Genomic DNA, 16,737 nt, shown 5'->3' on the forward strand with positions numbered 1-16,737 from the left:
TTAAAAGAGGGGTTTTTTGGCCCACTCTTATCTTGTTAAATATTCAAATTTATAATGAAGCAAGAGTAGAATCTGCAGTAGCTGCTGTCAGTAAGTCATTGAAATTTGTACTATTTCTGAGGCCAGAGGTGTGAATTTGATTCATGTGAACATTTCTTTTCCTGTAGGAAGGTTTGCTGATTTTCATCAGCGCCCACAGAAATGTTGGGCTTCATTTTTGTGCGTCAAACTGCAGCGTTTGGGTAGGATTGGCTCTGCACAAGCTTAAATGAAACCCCTCGGTAATGGGAGTAAACCAGAAGGACTCTTTTTTTTTTTATTGTCACTGTTTTGGTGCTTTTCACAACTATTATAGGCAGAAAATGTTGAGATGGGAAGGTGACTTTCAGGTTAGTGTCCTCTCTGCCGGTTTGGCTTTAGGGAGTTTAAAAGGTTGGGGGAAAACTTAATCCGGTTCGAATCATAGAATCATAAAATAGTTTGGGTTGGAAGGGACCTTTAAAGATCATCCAGTTCCAACAACCCCTGCCATGGGCAGGGACACCTCCCACTGGATCAGGGGCTCCAAGGCCCATCCAACCTGGCCTGGAACCCCTCCAGGGATGGGGCAGCCACAGCTTCCCTGGGCAGCCTGGGCCAGGGCCTCACCACTCTCGTTGTGAAGAAATTCTTCCTAATGTTTAGCCTAAATCTGCCCCTCTTCGGTTTATACCCGTTTGAGAGACTGAGAATATTCCCAGAGCTTCAGTATGGCCAGGATTGTATCCACTCCCCGGAAAGAAGTGGAAGATGTGAAACGCCTGTAAATGTTTATTTACGGAGCTGCATTTGGGCAATGATGTGCTTGATTTCAAAGCCTCTGTGAATCTGGTTAATGAAAAATGAATGTAAATATGGAATCATAGAATCAAAGAACTGTAGAATCACCAGGTTGGAAAAGTCCTCTTCGTCATCGAATCAAACCATTCCTGTCTGCCACTAAACCACGTCCCTGAGTACCTCATCTATCCGTCTTTTAAATACCTCCGGGGATGGGGACTCCACCATCTCCCTGGGCAGCCTCTGCCAGGGCCCAATGACCCTTTTTGTGTAAAATTTTTTCCTCATATGCAGTCTGACCCTCCCCTGGCGCAGCTTGAGGCCATTCCCCCTTGTCCTGTCCCCTGTCACTGGGGAGAAGAGCCCAGCTCCCTCCTCTCCACAACCTCCTTTCAGGCAGTTGTAGAGAGCAATAAGGTCCCCCCTCAGCCTCCTCTTCTCCAGGCTAAACAACCCCAGGTCCCTCAGCCACTCCTCGTAAGACTTGTTCTCCAGCACCTTCCCCACCTTCGTTGCTCTTCTCTGGACACACTCCAGAGCCTCAACATCCTTGCGCTCTGTTTCTCTCTGCCCAAATTTGTAGCGGCGAGGGTTGGTACAGAGAGCAGGGGGATGTGCTGTGTGCTTGGGCTGCACCTGCCTGGTTACAGGAGGCAGGAGAGAGACCAGAACCAGCCCGCACAGTGCTGCGGTACTTGACCATCTGCACCCAAATGCCATGGGCCACAGCCCCAGGACTGCGGCACAGCATCCTGCTGTGGGTGAGGAGCTGCTCTCCATTCTGTGTCTCTGGAGGCTGTTCACAAGAATACAAACTGTGCTCAGTTCTGGGCCCCTCACCACAAGAAGGATGTTGAGGCTCTGGACCGTGTCCAGAGAAGACCAACCAAGCTGGTGAGGGGCTGGAGAACAAGTCTTACGAGGAGCGGCTGAGGGCCCTGGGGTTGTTTAGCCTGGAGAAGAGGAGGCTGAGGAGAGACCTTATTGCTCTCTACAACTGCCTGAAAGGAGGTTGTGGAGAGGTGGGTGCTGGGCTCTTCTCCCCAGTGACTGAGGATGGGACAAGGGGGAATGGCCTCGAACTGTGCCAGGAGAGGATCAGACTGGACATCAGGAAAAACTTTTTCACAGAAAGGGCCATCAGGCGCTGGCAGAGGCTGCCAAGGGAGGGGGTGGAGTCCCCATGTCTGGAGGTGTTTAAAAGATGGGTAGATGAGGTGCTTGGGGACAGGGTTTAGTGGCAGATAGGAATGATTGGACTCGATGATGCAAGAGGTCTTTTCCAACGTGGTGATTCTATGAGTCTATGATTTTAGGGGCAGTACGAGGGGGCCTGAAGTTCCAGTGTTCCCCAAACTCCTGACACCGTGTAGCTGTGGATGTGCTCGTATTCCGGAGCATTTCAAGCTCTGCTTGTGAAATGTCTGCTGCTGGCTTATTGGAGAAAAAGCAAAGCCTGCCTGGATACCCTGATGAGAGTTTGCTCTCACATAGCGGTAGGCGGCAGTGATAGCGAGGGCTGAGCCAGTCGGCTTTCCTCGGGTACAACCCTGGCAGGGAAGCCTCTCTTCTTCATCCTGCTGGTGTGGCTGTTCAATCCTCTCTGGATCTGGGACTTTTCCTGCTCTCAGACCTTCTGATGCACGAGGAAAACCTCAGGTGAGATGGCTTCTGAGGTAGGAGCAGGTGGAAGGTGCTGCACCCCCAGGGCAGTGGAGCCCTCCCCCCATGAATGCCGTTTGTCGATCTCTCCAGCAGACAGGATGGGATGTACTGCAATGAGTTCACCTGAAATGCTGTTCTTCCCTCAGAATACTTAGGGTAACATTAATATTTCATCTTGTTGTCTCCATCTCTCTTTTTTCTCCAAATGGTTAATTGATTTCCAGTTTTCTGTTTCTTTGATTACTTTGAGGCTGCAAAATAGATGGGAGTGAATAAGAAGACTGAGCCATATTTGTAGAAGACTTAATCTTTCAATCAGTTTGCTCTGAATTAAACCAAACAGCAGCAGCAAATCCAGGAATCCTATTAAAGATGACCTACATAGTGGGAATATAATTGGGCTTGTACCTTCTTTTGCTTTGTAGTTTACCGTTGAGAAATCTGTGAATGTTGTCATTAAAGTCCATTCATTGTTATTGGTGCTAAAAGCCTTGTTCCTGCCTGGCCTGGATGGCATGATCTTGGGTGGAGAACCAGGAGCAGGAGGGCATCTCATGCCAAGAGGGTGGTGAAAGCTGAGCCGCTGCGATATGATGAGGATACAACCCTTGGCTGTAATTAAAATTTTGAGTTCATCATCAGAGATTTAGCACAGAGTGGTTCCATCAGAACCCTACAAGGAGATGGAGATTAGACCGGGAAAATAGCGGTTTTTGTTGGTATAGCATTTGATCAGTTCTCCAAAGAGAATCATAGAATGGTTTGTGTTGGAAGGGACCTCAAAGCCCATCCAGTTCCACCCCCTGCCATGGGCAGGGACACCTCCCACTGGATCAGGGGCTCCAAGCCCCATCCAACCCAGTCTTGAACCCCTCCAGGGATGGGGCAGCCACCACTGCTCTGGGCAACCTGGGCCAGGGCCTCCCCACCTGAACAGCAAAACATTTCTCCCTAAGATCCCATCTCAATCTCCCCTCTTTCAGCTGAAAACCATTCCCCTCATCCTATTCCTGCACTCCCTGATCCAGAGCCCCTCCCCAGCTTTCCTGGAGCCCCTTGCAGCACTGGAAGCTGCTCTGAGTTCTCCCCAGATCCTTCTTTTCTCCAGGCTGAACAACCCACATGGAGCGAGTTAAAGTGGTCTTCTCTTGCTCTGTTGCTCAATATAGCTGTGTTGGTTAGGACTTTTTTTTCCTCTTTTTATTCACTCTGAAATTATGTTGTCACTCTGGAAAACGTTTCAAGCCAATTGCTTTATTAATTTCTCAAAAACCATAAAATATTGGTGGATATTTGTGAGCGACGAAGTGATTCCAATGTTTAATTGACATCTTGAAGAAGAAAGCTGACTTAGAACTTTGTCCAGTCTTAAGATTTCATTAAAAAGTAAATGTTTAGCCTCTGAGATGATGCCTGTATAGAAGAATCATATTGACATTTCTGGTATTTCTAGAAAATACTGCTGGAAAACAACCATAAAGGGGGGGGAAAACCCCTTATTGCAATGAATTTGGGCAAGTGAAAAGCCCAGTTAAAGGTTAAAAGCACTGCAGAACACAGAGTGCAGGACAATGAGTCATGGCTGAAATGCTTTTGATTGTTTCTATAAATACAGATGTGGAGGAATGAAAAGGGGCTCTTTGCTCAGCTGAATTTACTGGGCAGTTGTAAAAAACTCACAGGGCATCACAAGGGTTGTAGCCTGTCAGCCGTCTGATCTGTTCACAGACATCGTGATGGCTTAGTGTCACTGGTAATGATTACAGGAGGAGTAGAATCATAGAATCATAGAATCGTTTAGGTTGAAGGGACCTTAAAGATCCTCCAATTCCAACCCCCCTGCCATGGGCAGGGACACCTCCCACTGGATCAGGGTTCCCAAGGCCCATCCAACCTGGCCTTGAACCCCTCCAGCCACAACCTCCCTGGGCAACCTGTTCCAGGGCTTCACCACCCTCATGGTGAAGAAATTACTCCTTACATCAAGCCTAAATCTGCCCCTCTCCAGTTTATACCCATTCCCCCTCGTCCTGTCACCACACGCCTTTGTGAACAGCCCCTCTCCAGCTTTCCTGGAGCCCCTTCAGGTACTGGAAGTTTGATATAAGGTCTCCTCTGAGCCTTCTCTTCTCCAGGCTGAACAATCTGAACTCTCTCAGCCTGTCCTCATATAGGAGGTGCTCCAGTCCTCTCATCGTCTTTGTAGCCCTTCTCTGGACCCATTCCAGCAGTTCCATATCTTTCTTATGTTGAGGATTACAGAACTGGACACAGTACTCCAAATGAGGTCTCAATGAGTCAAAGTAAGCAATGAGGAATGTGCACGTGGCTCATCCTGAGAGAGCAGCCAATGCTCTGCATCTTGTTTCCTGTGCAGAATTGAACAAAATAATCTTATTGTGCATTTCAGTGCATTCATTTCCCTGGGAATCTTGCCTCAGAGTGATTTTCACCAGTCGCAGAGGGCAGTGGGGCTTTCCTGTCTTAAAAGAGAATGGCTGTGCCCTCCTGAGCAATGTTATTCGCAGAGAGCGATGCTTTCCCTGTGCAAAGGAGGGTGGGGAAGGCTTTTCTTCCCCAGTGTCCATACTTTTGGGTAGCAGAACTTTCAGCCAGCCGATGTGCACGTGCTGGTAAATCAGAGCTCAACCTAAGGAGTCTTTGCAACCAGAGGGAGAAGAGGAGAGGCAGCACCAGGAGCAGAGCACTCTTGTGGGCTTCTCATAGCCCCAAGGTGCCTCCTGTTGGCTCCTCTTGTTCTATCAGCATCCCCAAGGGAAATTAAAGCCCTTTTGGCTTTATTTCCTGCTCGCTGTCTTCCTCTGCAGCTCTGAATCCAGAGCTGCTCCTGGACCCCTTATTTTGCTGCTTAGTTCACGGGTTTGTGTTTTCATTACTGGAGTGGTTGTGGCAGATGACTCTGTTGTTTCGGCTTCCTTGGATGGGGCTGTTCAGGAGCAATGTAAGGAGACTGGAATTTTGGGGTTGGTAAGGCCAGAGTAGGACTTGTTCTGAAGCTAGTGAGTTAGCTCTACTACCCTCGCCACTGCAAGCACGATGCGCTGTGCTTTAGTCTTGATTTGCTGCAGAGAGGAGGTGTGTGGTTAACAAAGCAAAAGTTTTTTGAGTCTTATGGCTTTTTCCACCAATTTGTGTCAGGGGCATGACAGAAGTATGGATTATGGGTTGTTGTTGCATGTGGGTATGTGGTAGTATTTTGCGTAGAGAAACTCTTGTGACCACATACAGCATGAGAACGAGGCTTGCTTAAGCATGCTCGGAGATTTGAAGGTGCTGTGCTGGAGGCTGCTGCAAGGTCTTCTCGGAGCCTTCTCTTCTCCAGGATGAACAACCCCAACTCTCTCAGCTGTCCTTGTACGGGAGGTGCTCCAGCTCTTGGATCCTCATGTTGGACCACAGTTTATATATTAATTGTACATCGAAGATGTACTTTTTAATGTAAAATAGTCCCTTCAGCTTGATTAAATGCTATTGTACTAATTATAGTGCTTAAAAATTCTTATTTCCTCTTCTGTAATTTATAGTCTCTCAATTTTTCTTTTTTTAATGGGGAGAGGAAAAGTCACATTGGGCAAATGCATTTCATAGATGTCCTCATCTGTGCATCCTCCTCTGCTTCTTCCTTGTTCAGAAATTCATAGAATTTGAAGATGCACTGGAGCAGGAGAAGAAGGAACTACAAATCCAAGTGGAACACCTTGAATTTCAGACTCGACAGCTGGAGCTGAAGACCAAAAACTATGCAGATCAAAGTAAGCAAAGCTGTGCCCCAGATGTGATTGTCTGCTTTGCCTTCCACATGCTTGTACTGCTGCTTTGCCAATATTGTTCGTACTTTTTTGTTTGTTTTAATGTAATTTATGCAAAGCCTGAAATGTCTGATTATCCCTTAATTTGGTATAAAATGTTGACCCTTCTAAAGGATGGGATGTGTCTGCACTAATTTAGGAGGGCCCATGTTGCTTCTTTTTTATGGGGCTTGCTCAGTCGCTCCAGATGCAAGATTTAGAGCATGGGAGAATTTTCCATTTCTCCTTGTCCTTGAATAGAACCTCCAATTTTTCTTCTATTGCGTTTGTTCGTTTTTACAAATACTTCCTCAACATGCAGCCATGTTTGTTGGCTGATGGTCCCCATAGAATTCAGTGGTGTTTTGTCCAGGACTCCTGCTCCTCCAATGTCCATCCCAGAGGAGAATTGTTGTCAAATGAGGACACTTGCAGGGCACCAGACTGCTGCTAAAGATCTCTGCTTTTGTGGTTTTGTTGCGCTGTTTGGTCTGCTCATTTTTGGTGTATGCACATACCCATGAACTGAGTTCAGAGCTCGCCGTGCGCATTATTCTGTTTCTGTTTGTTTTGTTCAGTAGGTATAAATTTATTTCATGACAAAATAGGCTTTGAGACTTGTAGTTTGTTTTGAGAGCCTGGTGTCTGTTTGCTGATGGTTGGAATCTTCTCTTGGTAGTTTCACGACTGGAGGAACGTGAATCAGAAATGAAGAAGGAGTATAATGCTCTCCATCAGCGTCACACAGAGGTGGGATGTCATCTGATTGTTTCTGAAATAATAAACTCTTTGTCAGTAAGTGAAATCATGTCAGAGGATTCAGCTTTACAATTCTAGCGAGGATTATAGCTTCTGATCTTTGGGAACGTCAGAAGTATCTGGAGGGTGTAAAGAGTGTGGAGCCACGCTCTTCTCAGTGATGCCCAGTGACAAGACTGAAGGTGTCTGGCACAAACTGGATCACAGAAGGCTCCTTCTGAACATGAGTAAAAGCTTCTTAATTGTGAGGATGGTGCCAGGTTGCCCAGAGACATGGTGGAGCCTCCATCCTTGGAGTTCCAAAGCCACTTGGTCCTGGGCAACCTACTCCAGGTGGCCCCGTTTGACCAGGGACATTGGATCTGACGGACCCGAGGAGGTTGCTTCCAACCTCAACAGTTCTGTGATTCCGTTAACAGAATCTCCACTGCCTCATCTCCCACTGCCAACGAGCCTCTAGGAGGCTCTAACATGATTTTTGGTTATGCTCTTTCATGGCTTTTCTGTTATGAGATCAAGCTTAAGTAATTTCTGACACTATTTGCTGTCAGATTTCCTGTCAGATTAGTCCATTTACTTACATTGTCACTTAGGAGATGAGCAAAGGCAAGGAGAAGTGTAAGAAAAGAAAGGAAATTGAGAATGCATGCTGGAGAAGATTAAACAAAAGCAGAAAATGAGTCTTCTCTGTTTTGCTCATGGGTTTTTCTCTCCTCACAGATGATCCAGACCTACGTGGAACACATTGAGCGTTCCAAGATGCAGCAGGTTGGGGGCAATAATCAAACCGAGGGGAGCCTGCCTGGGAGAAGGTAGGGTCAAAACCTCTCCATGGAACGTGTGCTGCCTGGGAACTCACAAACTGAGTTGGAGAGAGAAAAACCAGGAGCAGGATCTGTCCTTGTGGGCAGGGGTTGTAGCTGAAGCCTTTCTGTAACAGGTTGTGGGTGAGTTGAGGGTTTATTTGCTCAGCTTGGCAACGAGGAGAGCTGTGTGTTCTGTTACAAAGCTTCAGCATTGTCACGCTGCTGTTGACAGGGGCCTCGGGGAAAATATATTTGTATTCCAAGGTAGCGTGTAACAGGTTTATCTATGAAATGGATGGAGGCATCAAATAAAGCATCTGTGTGTGTGTGTCTTTGTGTGTCTGACAGCCAGCAAAACTGTAGCAATTAAATGTGTTATCCCTTATAAGATTCCCCCCGCCCCGTTTCTTCAAGGGAAGCTTTCTCTAAGTCAGTCACACAATAGACCTACTTGTGCCCAAGAAATGGATTTTTCTCCCTCTCTGCCCCATTTTCAGAGCACCAGACCAGTGAGAACCAGCCTTTGCTTAAAGACAGCAGTGGTAGGATGGAGGTTCAATATAAGGAGAATGAGGCTTTTGCAGTCTTAGCACAACTTTAAAGCAGAAAAGTTGCAGTTATATTGACTTCAGTACGAACGCATCTGCTTTTAACTGCTCTGTGAAGGAATCCAATGCTTTCTCTTTGATGATGCTATAAACCAGGAACATTGCCCACGGGTGAGAAGTAGAAGTGATGTTCCATAAATACTGGTAATAGATCACAGGACACATGGTCACTCAGCCATAAAAAAGAATTTTTTTGTAGCAATTTTTATGCCCAGCAGATTAGTGTTTGCATTAATTACCTGCTAATGAGGTGATTACCTCTATAGTGACGCTGTCTAACCCAGAAGTTTTAAACCGAACCGTTTTCGAAGGGTAAACAAAGTTAGTATACTGCAGGAATGATATCTTTTTGTTGCCCTTACCTGTCTTTTTTTTTTAATTTTTGGGCTTCTCCTGACCTTGAGGAATGTTAAAGGTTTTGCACACATGCTGACCCTGAGCTGTGTGAGCTTTTGGTCTGAAAAATGGACAAAGACAGTACCAGCTGCACAGGAATACTGAGAAAATAGCCTGTGAGGTTCGTCCCCCTCTCTTACAAAATAGATCTGATTGACTGTTGTTTATAACTGTGAATGTCACTGAACTTCACTCAACTCCCTAATCTTTTGGAAACATTAGGCTGAGGAAAGGAATGGGGAGGGATGTCAGACTGTACACAAAGGGTAGCGTGGGCAAAAACACGGAGAGGGCTCTATTGGGAAAGCAGATAAATAGAAAACCGTGAAGGTTTTTGAAGTATCGCCTGGTAGGGACGAGGAAGCACAAAAAGCCAGCATTGAGAAAAATTTGGAGATGTAAGGAAGAGCAAAATGATTTGAAATTAAGAATAAAGAAATATATTAAAAAAGGAAGAGTAAGTGAGGATATATTAGTAACTTATATTTAGGTCTGTAACAATTAAATATCAGACTGTCAAATGACTTTGGGTTAATGTAATAGAAAGGAAATCACAGGGCTTGGCTCAGGGCATGGAAATCCCCTCTGAGAGAAAAAGACACCCAACTCCACCTTGTCAATGAAAGAGATTTGAAGGATGGAAAGGGAGTAGGAAAAGAGATGACTCTTCAGAAACTTTGGTAACTGGCCTGGGTCTCCTGCTGGGTTCCCTGCATCTTTAGAGTCATGCTATGTCCTGAGCTGGAAAGGACCCATCAGGATTATTGAATCCAGCTCCTCACCTCACGCAGGGCAACCTGGAGGTTAAACCAGATGTCGAAGAGCACCTTAGAGCAGATTCCAGTACTGAAAGGGGCTTCAGGAAAGCTGGGGAGGGGCTCTTGAGCAGGGAGTGTAGGGGTAGGAAGAAGGGAATGATTTTCAGCTGAAAGAGGGGAGATTGAGATGGGATCTTAGGAAGAAATGTTTTGCTGTGAGGGTGGGGAGGCCCTGGTCCAGGTTGCCCAGAGCAGTGGTGGCTGCCCCATCCCTGGAGGGGTTCAAGGCCAGGTTGGATGGGGCTTGGAGCCCCTGATCCAGTGGGAGGTGTCCCTGCCCATGGCAGGGGGTGGAACTGGATGGGCTTTGAGGTCCCTTCCAACCCAAACTGTTCTATGATTCTGTAGTAAGATTTTTGTACTCTCATTTATAAGGCTACCAAAGCCTTACGTAAAGGAAGGAAAGATGGTTATACTTGAGTGAAGGGGGCCTGTTTACCCTTCCTCTTCTGACAGTCTCATAGTCCTTGCAGAACAGAGGATCTCTCATTATTCCTTGCAGACAGGCGTAACTAAAGGCCGTTGTAGTTGTGGAGTGTCCTTGTGGAGTGAGTTCTCTTTGTGCTCTATTTTCTGCAAAACAATTAATCAGTCTCACAACAGAGAAGTGTTGAGGAGAATAAGGATAATGATACAATACAGTGCTTGATGTCTGCCTAAAACTGAATAAAAAACTCCTGGGGAAGCAAAAAATCCTGAGATAGATGGAATCGTTCCTGGGCAACAGAGACAGGAGGGGTGCAGGGAGCAGGAGCTGACATGGTGTAAAAAGAACCAGCTGTTTGTATGTGTTCTGCTCATAAAATTCCCATGTCAGGCTGGTTTTCTTCCTTGTCCTCTCCCCCTCGTGGTCTGGAAGTCCACAGTGAGCTCCCAGGACACGATCTGATCCTCATGATGCAGCTGGAATGGGATAACTCTGTTAGGTGTGTTTCTGTGCCCACTTATGCTCTGTACACAAGAATATGCCCGTGGAAACACTTATATAGTAGATTATGGAAGTACTAAAAGCAAAAGGCTGCATAGGGTCTCTCTTTCAAGAAGGCACTTCCTCCCTGCCAAAGCTGGGTTGGACTGCATCGCAGAAATTGATTTTAAGGAGGTTTTCCTTCCCTAACTTTCAAATACGCTAAAATTAATAGTGGCTTCACTTAATCATTACCATGAAGGAGATGTGCAGTGAAAAGTGTTACTGGTTGTAGCTGCCAGGTTGCCATTATTCGGGATGAAGGGCAAAAATTGCCATCATTGTTTGCCTCTTCATATTAGAGAAGTCAGTCTGTTACTCTTTGGAATGGGGCATATTGCATTTCCCCTTGGGAGATGGAAAGGGAAACGCTGTCTGTGAAATTGCTTTTCTCCTTTGAGAAAAGGAAAAAAAAGGAGAAGGAGAAGGAAAAAAAAGGAGAAGGAAAAGGAAAAAGGGAAAGAGGAAAAGGAAAAAAGGGAAAGAGGAAAAGGAAGAGAAGGAAAGGAAAGGGAAAAGGAAAAGGAAAAGGAAAAGGAAAAGGAAAAGGAAAAGGAAAAGGAAAAGGAAAAGGAAAAGGAAAAGGAAAAGGAAAAAGAGAAGACCGTGAAAGCCCCTGCTGGGGCTGCAATCCCAGTTTCTAGGAACCACCAGTGGGAAATGGGACATTTTCCTTCCTCTCTAGCTTTGCACTGTTGGCGTGTGTGCGTGGCTCTGTGTCTGTATGTGCTTGTGCACAGGGTCGTGGGACAGCTGTGTGGGTTTGGGGTGCTGCACAGCTGGATGGGAGCGACCACCAGCGATTTTGTGTCTCAGTGAACTGCCTTGCACGGGGGGGTACAGGGCGCGGGGTTCCTCATGGCCTGTCACACAAATTGGAGTGCATTTATTTCTTGTCATCTGTGGATGTGCTTGGGTGTGTCAGGCTGCATCGGGGGCGCATATATGCCCAATACCGTAAGTACACCGAGTGTGTTTGCCTGTCCCTTGGGAGAGGTTTGGGCAGGAATAGTTGGGAGGGTGATCTGCTGCCATCCAGGAGGGGTGGTGGGTCCGGTGAGCACTTCCACACCGTGTGGGTTACGGTGCATGCCTACCCCGTGTCTGTTGTAGGATTGCACGTCTGCATGACCTTTGCTCTCTAATGGTTGTTTTTTTGTCTCGCTTTTTGTGCTGTTGCTGCTCTGTTTTGGCTGTTTTGTTTGTCACTGCAGTCATCGCCAGTCGTGGAGAAAAAGGTAAATCCTATTGCTGCATCTTAACTTTGTTAATGCCGGTTGTGGAGATTGCTGTTGAGTGGTGACAGTGTCACGCTGGGGACGTACTGCACATGGACATGTTTGCCCTCTTTATCTACTGGTCTCGCTCCTTTGAGTGAGCTCCCACGCTGCTGGGATAGTGTATCAGGAAGAAGCTTGTGTGCACAAAGGCAGAAGATGCAGAAGTTCAGTCCAAAGCCAGGATCAGTCCTCTGTGACTGGACATTCCCATCACAGAATGTTTTAAAAAGTCATATTTTCTCTCTTGGTTTACTATATTGACCCATGAGCGAGGTCAGAAAATGCATTGCTAGCTCTCCAAAGGCACTTCTGACATGAGGTTGGGCAGCAAGTCCTGCACCTGGAGCCTGCAAAGAGAACAGTTCTCGTCTTTAAATGCTGGCAAACAAAATCATAGTTTTGTTATGTTTTATAAGCGTTAGGCTGTTACTTGTAGAGCATCCTGATCCCAGGTGTTGGCTACTGCAAATCTTTATTGAAGAGTTCACTAATCACCTCGTAACTAACACAAGGTGGAAACGTTCAAGCGTAGAGAAACACCCTGTACTGGAAAGAATTGGCTATATGGAGGCTACCCCAGCATTCAGAATGTAGACCAGCCCTGAGGATCATAGAACCACCAGGTTGGAAAGGACCCACTGGGTCATTGAGTGCAACCATTCCTAACATTCCCTTAAACCATGTCCCTAAGCACTTCATCAACCCGTTCCTTAAACATCTCTAGGGAAGGTGACTCGACCACCTCCCTGGGCAGCCTCTGCCAGTGTCTTTGAAGACTGGTAGCCAGCCCAGGACTGCAGAGCTAAAGTTGGCTCATCTGTAGCGTTTGCTCTTTCCCCATCCCTGTGAGGTTCAGAAGAGGCTGGAAGGTGTTTCTAGATAAACTCAGCACAGACATTTGCCAGTGATCATAAAATCATACAATCCTGGAATCATAGAATAGTTTGGGTTGGAAGGGACCTCAAAGCCCATCCAGTTCCACCCCCTGCCATGGGCAGGGACACCTCCCACTGGATCAGGCTGCCCAAGGACCATCCAAGCTGGCCTTGAACACCTCCAGGGATGGGGCAGCCACAACTTCCCTGGGCAACCTGTTCCAGGGCCTCACCACTGTCATGGTGAAGTTCCTCCTTATACCTAGTCTAAATCTGTCCCTCTCCAGTTTATAGCCATTCCCCTTCATCCTATCTCCACAAGCCTTTGTAACAGTCCCTCCCCAGCTTTCTTGTAGCCCCTTCAGGTACTGGAAGGTCATTCTAAGGTCTCCTTCGAGCACAAGGTCTCCTTGTCCAAGCACAACTTTCTCAGCCTGTCCTTGGATGGGAGGTGCTCCAGCTCCATGTTAAAATCGTTTCCTGAAGATCCTACAGCTTCTGATGCTACAGAGACTTTGTACTTCTTTTCTCTGTTCAGCGGCAGCAGTGAGGTTCATACATTCCCCGTGTGGTCAGTGGGGTGCTGAGTCTCCTTACATGTTGAATCCACATGTGTTTGTATGGGAATGGAGACACAAGCTATGGGTTCTCAAAAGAAATCTGATAGAGATGTCCTAAAGTGACATAAATGAATACATTTGGGGTGGCTCACAGACTCAGTGCTGCCAGTGAATTATATCAGGCCATCCCAGCATAGTCACAAAAGCATAAAGCACGTTGTTAGATATCCTGACCACGCCGCTGGTTTTGCAAGGCATGTGTTGCAGTTACAGGATATGTTCTCCATGTTTATACGCTTATGGAGCAAAACTCTCTTCAGACAGTCATTCTAACCTGAAGAAGGGAAAAGAGATGAAAGTAATGGCTAAAGCAGCTCAAAAAATGTCCTGTTTTATTTTCTCCCTAAAAAGGCTGATTCTTTTGAAGCAACTTTATTGCTCTCTACAACTACCTGAAAGGAGGTTGTAGAAAGGAGGGCGCTGGGCTCTTCTCCCAAGTGACAGGGGACAGGACAAGGGGGAATGGCCTCAAGCTGCGACAGGGGAGGGTCAGACTGAACATCAGGAAAAAATTTTTCACAGAAAAGGTCATTGGGCCCTGGCAGAGGCTGCCCAGGGAGGGCGTGGAGTCCCCATCCCCGGAGGTATTTAAAAGATGGGTAGACGAGGAGCTCGGGGACGTGGTTTAGTGGTTGATAGGAATGGTTGGACTCGATGATCCAAGAGGCCTTTTCCAACCCAGTGATTCCATGATTCTATGACTCTTTGGGACCCTTGGGTTTTTCTTTGACAGCAAAGCTAGGAATTTTCAGTCTTTGTGACATAAAGTTCTCATTTCTGGTTTCGTATCTCTTTCTAGTCTCTTGTACGTGATGTTTTGTGGCTTTTAGATGAGTACAGTGCCAGAGGTGAAGATTTCATAGGAGAGGAAAAATTGCCCTAGTAGATTATAGAGAAACTTAAAACACAGCTGTTCAAAACTTTCTGGGTCTTGGAATGATAGCAGTAGGATAAGGAGAGATAAATGCAGGAAGGCAGACAGAGGAAAATGTACTTTGGCATCATGACCCTTTAAGAGTGGGTGTAAATGCCCAGAGAGAGGTCACCAGTCGGGGTTTAGGCAAACAGCGCTGGAGTGTTTTCTATAAACCTTCAGTGACTGCTGATATATAATAGGAACAAGCACCAAGATGCCTTTTGAGTGGAAAAGCTATGAGGAAACTGATAATCCCTATCATACATGAATCCAGTTTTGAATCTCCTGGAAGATGATTGCACTTTCACCATAAAAGAAAGTGAGGTTCACCAGAGTGTGTCAGCTATCTGTGCTCCTCTAAAATCCTTGTAAGAGAGTTTGTCTATAAAACTTCCATGTATGAGTCTTTAGGATCTTCAAGACAGGATCTTAGGGGAAGTGCATCCTTGCTGGGCCACACTGAAACACCTTTCTGTCCTTTGTGCCTATCTCAGATAGGTCATGGCAAGGAACCATTGCTCAGTGCAGGTGACATTGTCCCAGTGCTGTGGTGTGCTGTGTTGGTTGTGCACGGCTGAGGGTAGGAAAGCTGGGCAGTTTGGTTTTCTCACAAACGTTGTCCCCTCTGCTCGACACTCCACCTCCTTCCTTCAGAACTGAGCTGGTTTCTGCAGCATCTCCCATGTTATGTGTCTGCGTGTCCTGAGGGCCGTAGGTCCGACTGCAGGCATTTCTCCCACACTCACAGCAGACGTGGTTGTGATGGTTGCCTGGCCTGATTGTCAGCCCGGTGCTGATGGTCATTAAGGAATGGCACAGGCCAAAAGCCGGGTCCTGCACTTGGGGCACAGTAACGCCGTGCAGCTACAGACTGGGGGAAGAGTGTCTGGAAAGCTGCCTGGAGGAGAAGGACCTGGGGGTGTTGGTTGACAGCAACTGAACATGAGCCAGCAGTGGCCCAGGTGGCCAAGAAGGCCAACGGCATCTTGGCTTGGATCAGAAACAGCGTGACCAGCAGGGCCAGGGAGGGGATTCTGCCCCTGGACTCGGCACTGGTGAGACCGCATCTCGAATCCTGTGCTCAGTTCTGGGCCCCTCACCACAAGAAGGACATTGAGGCTCTGGAGCGTGTCCAGAGAAGAGCAACAAAGCTGGTGAGGGGCTGGAGAACAAGTCTGACGAGGAGTGGCTGAGGGACCTGGGGTTGTTTAGCCTGGAGAAGAGGAGGCTGAGGGGGGACCTTATTGCTCACTACAACTGCCTGAAAGGAGGTTGTGGAGAGGAGGGAGCTGGGCTCTTTTCCCCAATGATAGGTGGTAGGAGAAGAGGGAATGGCCTCAAGCTGAGCCAGGAGAGGGTCAGACTGGAAATCAGAAAAATATTTTTCACAGAAAGGGTCATCAGGCCCTGGCAGAGGCTGCCCGGGGAGGTGGTGGAGTCCCCATCCTTGGAGGTATTTAAAAGACGGATAGATGAGGTGCTCAGGGATGTGGTTTAGTGGCAGACAGGAATGGTTGGACTCGATGATCCAAGAGGTCTTTTCCAACCTGGTGATTCAGTGATTCTATGATTCTATGATTCTATGATTCTGTGAGGTTCTCCTGTTACTACTGCTGGTGTACAGAAGGCCAGATTCAATCACTCCTCTCACCAATAACTGGAAGCCCTGTGCAGCAGTAGGCACAGTACCGTCGTTGAACCCCTCGTTGGGTGCACGTCGCGCAGAGGTTCAGCTTAGTTCGTCTCAAGGCACTGGAGTCCGGCTCACGGAGGCTGCGGGGATATCCCAGAATGATTCTGTGCTCTGTCCCTGCGGGCTGCCTCTGGCGCAGACCTAGCTGTTAGTTGCAGAACGCTGCTGCAGCCTCCGCCAGTGCTTGCTCTAGATTTTCTCCCTGTGGAACTTGGTCTCAAAGCCTGGGCCAGCTTTTAGGTTCAGGACCAAACCCACAGCTAGCTGTTCACCTGCAGTTGCCAGAAAGAAGAGCATGAAGCAAACGTCACTACAGACATTGGCAACATGGATGGTGCAGTCATTTATACCTTTGTTTAATTTCTCTATTTCGAGTGCATAGTGATGTGGGTTTGGAGAGAGGATCAGAGAGTATAAATATTATTTTTCTTGATTAATATTGGAAGTGATCCAAACCTCTCTGATTTCTGCTAGCGGAGCTAACTAGTTTTGGGGTGGGAAGTGCGGAAGTGCCATGTTCTTGCTTGAAAGAAAACAGGAGACTTGGGACGGGATCATCTTAAAAGTCTGTTCCAACCCAAACCATTCTATGAAAAACTTCTTTCCTGACCCAGATGTCATCTCTAGGATTTATGGGAGCTTCTTTTTTTGCTGTGAGAGGTGTTTGCTGTGGCTTGTTTTCACCCGGTACCTCTGTGTCTCGGAA

The 16,737-nt window shown here is 47.1% G+C and overlaps 1 protein-coding gene across 30 annotated transcripts in view; it reads left to right on the forward strand.

Annotated features, from left to right (window-relative positions):
- MAPK8IP3 (mitogen-activated protein kinase 8 interacting protein 3) overlaps positions 1–16,737 on the forward strand; it is an 80,970-nt gene that overhangs the window by 13,697 nt on the left and 50,536 nt on the right. For 18 of the 30 annotated variants that reach the window (XM_054080242.1, XM_054080254.1, XM_054080243.1 and 15 more), the window contains exons 2-5: positions 6,137–6,257; positions 6,973–7,043; positions 7,773–7,864; positions 11,862–11,885. In XM_054080242.1, coding sequence (XP_053936217.1) covers positions 6,137–6,257; positions 6,973–7,043; positions 7,773–7,864; positions 11,862–11,885 — 308 coding nt within the window. The remainder of the gene's footprint in view (positions 1–6,136; positions 6,258–6,972; positions 7,044–7,772; positions 7,865–11,861; positions 11,886–16,737) is intronic. The other 12 variants (XM_054080249.1, XM_054080255.1, XM_054080263.1 and 9 more) reach the window with 1 other exon arrangement.

The sequence above is a fragment of the Cuculus canorus genome, chromosome 15, assembly GCF_017976375.1.
Source record: "Cuculus canorus isolate bCucCan1 chromosome 15, bCucCan1.pri, whole genome shotgun sequence".
In the NCBI taxonomy this organism is placed as follows: Eukaryota; Metazoa; Chordata; class Aves; order Cuculiformes; family Cuculidae; genus Cuculus; species Cuculus canorus.